This window comes from Lathyrus oleraceus, chromosome 3 (assembly GCF_024323335.1).
Source record: "Lathyrus oleraceus cultivar Zhongwan6 chromosome 3, CAAS_Psat_ZW6_1.0, whole genome shotgun sequence".
Lineage (NCBI taxonomy): Eukaryota > Viridiplantae > Streptophyta > Magnoliopsida > Fabales > Fabaceae > Lathyrus > Lathyrus oleraceus.
The window spans coordinates 21802088-21812849 of record NC_066581.1 but is presented as its reverse complement, the minus strand read 5'-3'; the positions used below and the strand labels follow the sequence as shown (position 1 = coordinate 21812849).

General features: G+C 33.8%; 1 protein-coding gene across 1 annotated transcript; it reads left to right on the top strand.

Annotated features, from left to right (window-relative positions):
• The first annotated feature begins 6476 nt into the window (after positions 1 to 6476).
• LOC127132199 (bZIP transcription factor 18) lies at positions 6477 to 10762 on the top strand. Its single transcript, XM_051061096.1, has 4 exons — positions 6477 to 6931; positions 7038 to 7170; positions 9503 to 9587; positions 10531 to 10762. Exons 1-4 carry the CDS (start codon positions 6588 to 6590, stop codon positions 10698 to 10700), a joined length of 732 nt encoding a protein of 243 aa, XP_050917053.1. The 5' UTR covers positions 6477 to 6587; the 3' UTR covers positions 10701 to 10762.

Below are 10762 nucleotides of genomic sequence, written 5' to 3'. Positions count from 1 at the left end.
GTTCTCCAGATCTAATCTCCACCCTTCCTTATTATGACTTTTATTAAATCTTTGTGTGGCTCAGTTGACTAGTGCCTTTGGTGCGCGCGCATGCCATAGCCTTTGGATGTGTCAGCTCAATTAATGAGATTGGATCTAACGCACCAGCTTTTTTCTATTTTCTGAATTATTTCATTTTATTTTGTTTATTTCATTTTATTTCAAAAAATCATAACTCATTCATTTTAATTCCAAAAAATATGGGACCAATTGCATTATTTTCCTTTTAATTTCTAGTTTCTAAAAATGATTTTTAATATTTTTTATTTTATCATTTGATATTTTTTGTGAATTTTCTCTTTTCTGGATATTTTTAATTCATTTTAAATAGTTTCTAATATTCAAAAAATACAAAAATATTTTCCTAACCTCTTTGAATGATGATGAATCTATGAAAAATATTTTCATCAATTTATTAATTGATTTGAGATTTATTTGAGATTTTAGTTCAATTAGGTTATATTTTATTCATTTTTAATTGTTTAAAAATAGTTTCTGGTTTCTAAAAATGCTGAAATTTTTTGTCAAACTTTGTTTGACCTTGTTGAACTTAGGATGATCCATTTGGACTTTTTAAAGTTGATTTGAAGTGAATTTGAAGTTTGACCTTTAATTATTTATTTTAATTCAAGTATTATTTGAATTTTTAAAAATACCAAAAATATTTTATTTGTTTCTTGACTTCTAAGTTTCATTTTGCTTTTGTTTACTATGGTTTGACCTTGATTCCATTTGTCTTTGGTCAATGTGCTTTGCTTATTTCATTTGAATTCCATTAATGTACATTCTTATTTATCTTCTTCTTCATCTTTTTATTTTTGATCAATGAGTTAAAGATTGGTGGTTAGCCTTGATGTATAGGAGGTTTAACCTTCCTTGATTCAAATCTAATTCATCTTGATCAAAGATCAAGTGAATGGCTTTGCATTAAGGATAGGTTGCTTCTTGATCAAGCAAAAAACCTAAATCAATACAAGATCATTCTCATTTTCTTTTGGCATGGCAAGTTGTAGGAGCTTGGCTTACTAGTCAAGGTCTCTAACTTGTGTTTGTTGCCTATAGTTTTATTGACCGGCCTCAGATAGGTGTGACTACTACATTAGTCCACTTACGATTGCTTAACATAGCGCTAAATTGCCTTATGGCACACTAACACTAACTATTGACCATTAACTTTTAATACAAGTCATTTAATTCTTGCAATTTACTTTAATGCAAATTTAATGTTCTTGTACATATAATTCATTTGCTTTTGCCCTTTGCTCACTTGAGCTCATGTTTATGTTAATGCAATTTGCCTTTTGCTCACTTGAGCACATAATTGTGTATATACTATTGTGCTTGTGTTTTTGTTTTGATTGTGATGAACCAAATGCAAATGGACAAAGGACTTAGATTTTAGGACCTTACCTAAGCTAATGGAGTTTGAAGAGCAACTAGGCCTCATGCCTTTAGAATGCTATAAATGTCAAAGAGCAACTAGGCCTCATGCCTTTAGAATGCTTAAAGCTTAAAGATGAACATTGAAAGGACCAAATTCTAATCTCCCTCTTGTCCATTCTCTATTTGTTTTGTGGAACTTTTTGATTTATGTGTTCTTGTGCTAGGGACCCCAAACATTTGAGCCAAGTAGAAGAACCATTGTCATGAGCATCCAAAGTGAGAGATACAAAAGCCATTGGAAGATTCCTAGGAGCTTGATTTGTGTGCTTGATTGCTTGAGTTATTTGATTATTACTTGTTATTCCAAAGGATGGGAGCTACCTGGATCATCACTATGATCTCAAGAAGGGAACTCCATTTGTGGTTTTATTTCTCTCCCTTCACCTTTGTATGTTTAGAACTTAGCCATTCTTCTTCTTCCTTCCACTCTAACCCAAGCCAAACTTTTGTGCAAACATTAACATTGTTTTCAAAAATTAGAAACCTAAGCATTATGCTTTTGATATTCCAAACTTTTTTCCATAACACTTATTTTGAATTGAATCCTTAAGTCAACTTTGACTATACTTTGTAAATACTTTTCATTGGTAAATACAACTCACTCAATTGTTTTTGTGGTTTCAATGGCCACTTTGCCAAAGATTTTCATAAACATTAGCTATTAGGTTTGAGTTATCCTAGAGGTTGATATAATACTCACCTATATCCTTAGTGATGGACTATAAGTCTTCCATGCTTATTATAGGGTTAACCCTCTCACTAGCATGTTGAAGCTCTCCTCACATGGTGGATTTGTGGTTTTAGGTTGAGTTTTCTCCCTTTGATAACAAAAGACCTTATGGCTTTTGGACCAATCAATTCACCCACTTCTTTTGAGATTTTTACCCCGAACTACGAGGTTTTGATCCTAATCTTTTTAAGATGGTACGTAGATAATGGGTTTATCCATTCAAACATAAAAATTGTAAATAATTTGTACATTCTTCTCTCATCTCCCCAATCATGTTTGCACAAATATTTTTCGCAAATACCAACCTACCTTACAACAATTGTGAAAAGGGCTCCCTAGGAGTACCTAGGATGTTTTGGGTGCTTAAAACCTTCCCATTGCATAACCAACCCCCTTACCCCGATCTCTGACATTTTCATTAGTTTTTGATTTTATAAAACTTCTCGGTTTTTGTTCGCTTTCTAACCTTTCCTTTGGATAAATAGAAGTGCGGTGGCGACTCGAATTGTATGATTTACTTTTGATTTAGTCAATATATCTAAAGGTAACGAATACCCCACTACAATCTTCTAGATTGTTGCCTTCGTCTAACACATACTACCTCAAAATTCTGCAAATATTGCTCAAGTTTAAACTCACTATTTGAATACATGACTTTGTTCCTTAGACCCATAATTTATTGTTGCTTGTTAGATTCGACATACTTCTTGCATTTCAAACTAACATTTTTTGAAATATGAAATACGTAAAATATATGAAATGAGTATGGGAGCACAACTTCCATGGCATTCATCAGGGCAAGTTCCCAATCGGTCACCATGATATTTAGAAGCAACTTCTCAGATGTGAACAACTCCTTCAGGTTTTCCAATGCACATATGAAGTTTTCCTCCCTTTCATGTTCCAATTAGGCGACCCCAACCAAAAAAAACAAGTAGGTCACCCTTTCATGTTTAGTAGTTTCACATAATCAAGATGTCTCTAGAATATATCAGCAATGACATCTAATTCCTTTGTGTTTCTCGTTCAGCACATGTATTTCTCTTCAAGAATTAGTTTAAACAAATGTTACATTTCCATGAATGTACCTCTTATGGTATACTGGTATGTAGGTATTGCATTATACACGTGTTAGGATCTCTATATTTCAGAGTGGCCGCTATGTACCTCGGAAGCTTGTGATATTTTGTCATATGATTCACAAACAATCGTTCTTCGGGCTTCATACAACCTAATATGTTGTGAACCTCTAAATCCTTAACTGGTTCATGATTGTAATACCACATATAATTGTTACCTTCGAACTAATACATTTTGGCACAAATCTCAATATAAGTGAACGTTTAACTCTTCTACTGCAAGTGACTTTAGATAAATTCTAGTTTTTGTAGTTTCTTCCCCTCTCACAACCCATAATAAACTTGTACATATTTCCTTTTTTTTTCATTTGTTGCATTAGAACGAACAATAACAATAACAACAACATGATGTCTCCTAATAGATTGTGCCCATGATAACACATGTTTGGTAGGGAAATATATGTCAATTAAAACATCAGTCTTAGATGACAAAACTCGATTAAAATATTTAAAAGTTCAAATAAAACATGTAAGTAAAACATAAAAAGTCAATGGTGAAGAACTGGGTAAAATTTGTAAAAGAATCATCCACCTCAGGAGAGCGTGTTAAATTGAACTACAGAATTTTATAGGGGTTGACTAAAAATCCAAGATATCAGATTTTTAAAATATCAAAAAAAAAACTATGAAACATAAATTTTTTTAAATGGTAAAAACTCATACCGGTTTTATAAAAAATTCTATAAAAATGCAAAATTTTCTTCTTGGTCAGTAAAAAAATCTACCGAACTTTTTTAATATACTACCAGAATTTTTGCTTTTTCCCTGGTTCTAAGAGTGAATTTGTAACTTTTGGATGTGCTAAATAATGATATGGGTAATTTTTTCATAATTTAAAATGTGGGGTGTCATAATTGAACCCTAAGTATTGCTTCACCACCCTAGTGAAAAATCAAAAATATCGCTAGAATTCAGAAATGCATCTTCGGTCGCATCACATTCACACTCAATTAATTTTTTGTTGAGTCACGCCCTAATTTTATGACTAAATTTAATCCGGATATGTATCTCTATATACCTTACGAAGATGTATTTCTGAATTTTGAACAGATGCAAAAACAAATTCAAGACTGAAACAGATGCAGAAATGGAGATAAAGTAACATCAATAATTGTTACGACATACATCAAAAATTAAAAAATACATAAATAATCGTTAACATAAATCGAACAATATATTTCATCATCAAGTAGGACGCTTCAACATCTTCAAAATACCTTCAGTGGATCTCGCAATTTTTGCATCCAGCTCAATCAAACATTTTCTTTTATTACGATAAAATGTATTCCACATAACCCTTAAATCTTCATCTATTTTCAGCACAAACTTATTGAACTGAATGTTTTCTTCGTTGTCAATTAAGGATGAACGGTACTCGAGTTTGACAATTTTTTGATTGTATGAGTATTCTAGGAGATTCATCAGTATGGATTTCAAATCTACAAGAGATATCACATAACCAATTTTAGAGACAGAAATTGTTTTATAATAGAAAATGGAGAACTATTTTTGAAAATGAATATACTTAAGATCATTAATATTAAGACAATATTACATACAAAACATGTCTAACCACATAAATATATTGTTGAATAAAAATTAAAATATATGAAACATATGTCACCATCTAAATCTATATGTGTGAGTGGTTGTGCCTTTGATATTTATTTATTTGTTTCTCTTTCAATCTCACTTAACTTGGTGAATTCTTACACCTTATCCAAAAAAAAAAGATCTGACCAAGTTTTAGCTTCCCTTGTTGAATGAATTATCCACTCTGGTGATGTCGGTGGTATATGGCATCCCAATTTCAAATTAACTTGAACAAAGTGCCACGTTTTTTAAAAAGTCACCTAATACACATAATATGATCATTTGGATTTTGAGGTGGGGCAGTTCATTGTGGAAAAAACGTTTCCGAGAAAACATATCTTGTCACATCAATACACACTTTTTTCATACGCATTTGCTATAAGATGGCACATTTTTGGGAAGTGCTTCCATTTTACCTCTGGTTTTGGTATCCTAATGCAAGAAACAAGAGATTCATGAATTGCATCAAAATGATTCTCGCATAGTCGTACGTATGATTATATATGGCCTTTCAACTCTTTGATAAGTTGTTGACGAACAAACGTATGATCATCCTCTCCTTTACCGAGCAAAGCAAAAACATCTCAAAAATCACAGTTGTTGTCACCCTTAACACTGACGATTTGTTCAATATATTTGTGCACAAAAATTGGCATATCATCGATGAATTGGATTTTTTGTAAATGTGATGAAGTAGGTGGTTTGCTAAAGCGAGCTCCTTTGAAAACACTTCTTTGAGATGCTGATGTTGGAGAAAACCAAAAAAAATGTTAAGATGTTCAAAATACGAAGGAGACCACATCATTGAATTGTCACTCCATGTTGGTTTAACCTTCTTATGAGCATCTTTTATTTTTACCAATTGAGATGGTGGTTTCAAATCTCTTATTTTTGGATAAGCAATCTTCCTCATTTTCTCTTTGATGTAGAGTTTCATATTGTCATCAGTTTTCAAAAATCTCTCTGGTATCACTTCCCATTTTGTCAAGATAAAGATATTCGATTTATTGTCCTTCATTACACCATCATCATCAAACCTGAGCTTTTTCCAGTGAGTACAAACCTCATTCATTTGTATTGGGCTATCATGTTTCACCTTCTTTGAAATTGGACAAGCACATGGGAGACCATATGTTTTCCTAAGTGTGCAACCATACTTTGAGCTATCGAAACCTACATTCTCAACTCGTTTGGCTTCGTGAAAAATAAAATTCAATCATGCTCGCACTACGCCAAAAAGGTTTTTTAACAGCGCATCTTAGACAGCGCTTTTAAAAGAAAGCGCTGTCTAAGGTTAAAATAAAAATAAAACACGGAAAATATTCTAAAAAATAATGAAAGCGCTGTCTAAGGGGGGGGTCTTAGACAGCGCTTTTAGAAAGCGCTGTCTAAGACCCCCCCTTAGACAGCGCTTTTAGAAAGCGCTTTTAAATATAGACCTTAGTCAGCGCTTTTGAGAAAGCGCTGTTTAAAGTCTTTCAATTAAAAAAAAAAGTTAAAACCAAAAGTTCTGAGAATGAGCGGGGAGGAGAAAAGAAGAAGAAGAGAAGAGAACCGCAAGTGTGAGAGTGAACGGGGAGGAGAAAAGAAGAAGAAGAAAAAACCCGGGTTCAAACCGAATCAGAAACAACAACAACACAACGATGTCGTCTCCGTTCCACCGTCGATCTCAATCGGAGGTACATTTCCGAATCCCCGACGACTTCGACCTTGAAATGGATCCCTTCGACTTCGACGCTTCCCCGCTCCATTTCCAAGATCCACAACCACACGACGATCTCCTCTCTTCCTACATTGATTCCGAGAATTCCGGATCCAAACTCAATTCTCCTCCTGCCAATGGAGACACCGGCAGGCCCGGTCACCGCCGTAGCAACTCCGCCGATACATCTTCTTCTATGTTATCGGAAGGAATCGAATCTAAGAAGGCTATGTCCCCTGATAAACTCGCCCAATTGTGGACCGTTGATCCCAAACGAGCCAAGAGGTCCTTCTTTCTATAACCTAACGCACAATTTTGTCTAATGATACAATTTCCAATCTGGTTTTTGTATTGAAAGGAAGTCGTTTATAGATCGTGAATTTTGATGCAGGATTCTGGCGAATCGTCAATCTGCTGCACGTTCGAAAGAGAGGAAAGCTTGTTATGTTGTTGAGCTTGAGAGAAAAATCCATACTCTTCAAACTGAAGCAACAACTCTTTCTGCTCAATTAAATCTTTTTCAGGTTTTCCCAAATCTAAATTAGTTGCTGACTCTAATTTTCCCACCTCTCGCTACAGCACAAACTGCGACAAGGCTCGCCGACTCACAGCCGTTAAACTCCGACAGAGCGCCGCCGTTCACCTCCGTCAGAGAACACAAAGCCATTGCACTTCTCTATATCTATCTCCCTCTTCCTCAATGAAAAGGTAACTCACATACCCATTCATTTCTGCATTCTTGTTATAACTCCTTTTTTTCACTGTTTGACCGATGTTAATTTTTTGCTGGTAAAAGTTTAATGGTGATAAAATTTTGTTGATGACAAATTAATTGCTATTCTTCACTTGTTTCTTTTGATACTGTTGATGAGGATTATTTTTTTTTATCATAGGCTTGAGTTTGCAAACATGGTGTTTGTTGAAATGCCACAGTGACTTTGCTTATGTTGATTTTGAGTATAAATCGTTTATAGTTTTTGTAACATGCTTGAAAATATATATTGTTTGTTGAGAATGCATTATTTCTTGTTTGGTTGAATAAAAGTTCATCTTAACAAGCTCCGGCTCCGAGTCAAGGTGCTTCAAGGATTGGTTTATTATTCATTTAGATGTGTAGGTAACATCTGCTCAGTTTTAATTTGCAGAAGTTTATCCTTTAGTAGAAGGGATCCTGGAGTATAGAATATTTAAACCGAATAACGATATTTTATCATATGATAATGTTTCTTTAACAAATGAAAACGCTTGCTTTTGTTTAGGGATCATCTATTGAAGTTAGGTTTTATGAAGTGTAACTGTAAAATAGAGGACTCTTGCGGGTTTAATGAAAAAGGGAAGACTTGTTCAATTTAAACAAAAAAATTATTCTTTTGCCTATTAATAATGACATTCATTACTGCTATATTTTTCTCACTACACTGGCAATGTTGGCACCTTTTATGTCTTCAATATCATCATTAAATAAAGTTGTAATTTAAAAGTCAACAGAGAACATGACCCTTGGTACTCTGTTTCCCAGTTACATATGTTGTTTGTTTTGAGGGAAGTCCTTGGAATTTCCAAACTAGTCATATAGTTGCTTAGATTCTTAATAAAGTAGCTGGAGGAGATGCCACTCGATATTTTGCTGTTATTTCTTCTTTTTGTGTTTGAAGTGAGTCAACACTGCCATTTCCTTTGCTTTGTGCTGTATTAATGGCTTTATTTTCTTTTTACTTATGACCATGTTTTATTTTCCATCAATAGTTATAGTACTTTGTGGGTTTCAAGTTTGCCACAAACTGTAATTAATGACTAGTTAATTACTTTGATTATTTCCTCTGGAACCTTTCTTAATGCGTCATATTAACCTTTTTGTGCAGATTAGAAGAAAGTACCTGCCAAAGACAGCTGACATAGAGAGAATCCCATATCACAAAAATATTTTCAAGCAAACTTCAAGGAAATGAAACAAGTTAGTATGCTCAGAATAAGGGGACTGGTTAGGAAATGGTCCCCCAGTGGATTACTATGATATAAACGAAGAATAAATTGCTAGTTTAGTGGATGACTGAGATTTGGGACTTGCTTTAAGGAAAACTGATTTGGTTGGTATTTAGTCCGTGTGAATTTTTTTTATCAATAACCTTCAACTGAATTATGGATGTGGTTTACCATTTGAAACCTGTTGTTGGGGTTTCTTTGACCATGTATCGTGCCAAATGCAACATACACTTGTTTATATGCCACGGGTGACAGTATTGAACTGATAAGAGAAATATGACTCCTTCTCACGAAGCTCTGGTTTTGATTCAGAAGATGGTGAAAGTTCCTCCAGGAAAAGCATTCTCATTCTTCATTTCCTCAACATGTCAAAGCTTTCAACACACCTCCCAATCCGTGTCGTTCATTTTAAATCATCTCCTCTCCTCTGGCATGCAAACCCAAGAAAATAGTGCTGTATGCGTTGAACAAAACTATTGTTAGGGTTAGTTATTTCAATTTTAACCGGCTATAAATTATAATCAAATCCTGAAAAGTGTGCTAATTGTGATGTTGGTTCATATATTGTGTGTATTTTAAATATACAAAAATATAAGAGATATTAATGGACATTGGGATTATATTTAGTGGTGTTTACACATGATTATATACTTGATGTGAAACTCAAATAGGCATGAATAGATACCCAACCTTCGGTTATTTTCTTCACTGGACTATTGGTTTGCTTATCATTCTTATGGTCATTTATTATTCTTCTTCAAAATGAGCACGTTCTTGTTTCCTTTAATTGAACTTGGTTTCTTTGCATTAGTGGTTTAAGCCATTGTGCTTTGTGATTGTGAGGCTTATGCATTCTGATACTTTTTTTTTCAGAGAGATACAAGTGGTCTGTCTAGTGAAAATACCGAGCTGAAGCTTAGGTTACAAGGCATGGAGCAACAAGCTAAGTTATGTGATGGTGCGTCTAAGCCATGCTAATATGCAAGATTTTATTTCCATTTTTCATCTTGTTTTTTTTGCTATCCATGTTTAGCTTTGATATCTGTTACTTTATGCTAATTCTTTTGCTGGTTTTTGTTGTTATGTTTCACTATAACATGAAAGCCCAATAACTTAGTTTAACCCTAATTAATGAAATCATCAAAAAATTATGACAGGAGAATAAAGTAAGTGTAGCAGAAATGAGGATGTTGCGTTGGATGGTGTGGTAAGACTAGAAAGGATAGGATTAGAAATAAAAATATTAGAGAGAGTGTTGGGATAACACCTATAGTAGAGAAGATGGTGGAAAATAGACTTAGGTGGTTTGGGCATGTAGAGAAAAGTAAATCAGATGTAGAGAAGTCAAACAACTAGAGGAAGACCTAAAAAGACTATGAGATAAGTTATTTAGAAAGATCTTGAGATTAACGATTTGAATAGAAGAGTAAATCAGATGGAGAGAAGTCAAACAACTAGAGGAAGAGAGCGACCTAGAAAAATTATAAGAGAATTTATTAAGAAAGATCTCAAGATTAACAATTTGGATAGAAGTATGGTCTTGGATAGTGCATTATGGCGAAAGTTGATCCATGTAGCCGCCTCCATTTAGTGAGATAAAGCTTTGGTTGTTGTTGTTGATACCTTGTAAACTTCAATTTATCACTTCATATATTATTTAATATTGAAAATCATCTTCATTTATCACTACTTCAACTACTGAGTTAAAATCATCAACCATGAATCAAAACCTCCACTACTCTGATGACTAGTCCAGTTTTCAAATCATTGCACATGATCAATAACCTGCTAGTAGTGTTTCTGTTTTGTTTAAATTTCAGTTTATATGCAGTTACATACAACTCATTTACATGACTCAGACCTCCAGTTTTAAAAATATTCTAATAAAATAAAATGTACAGCTCTAAATGAAGCTTTGAAGAATGAAGTTGATAGGCTGAAGGTTGCTACTGGAGAGGTAACAACCCATGCTGATACATATGGTTTGGGAATGCATCAACTTTCATATTCTCAAGCTTCACCCTTCCTGCACCAGCCACAACCCATGTTGATACATATGGTTTGTTCATAAATTTGTGTAATTAATGTGTACATTTGTAGTATATGTTATGACTTGTAAATGTGTACATAAAT

Excerpts from the sequence above, each read along its gene's own strand:
- LOC127132199 (XM_051061096.1), top strand. The coding sequence starts at position 6,588 with ATGTCGTCTCCGTTCCACCGTCGATCTCAATCGGAGGTACATTTCCGA. Across the intron at positions 6,932-7,037 it reads GATCCCAAACGAGCCAAGAG|GATTCTGGCGAATCGTCAAT; the intron begins GTCCTTCTTTCT and ends ATTTTGATGCAG. Across the intron at positions 9,588-10,530 it reads ACAAGCTAAGTTATGTGATG|CTCTAAATGAAGCTTTGAAG; the intron begins GTGCGTCTAAGC and ends TAAAATGTACAG.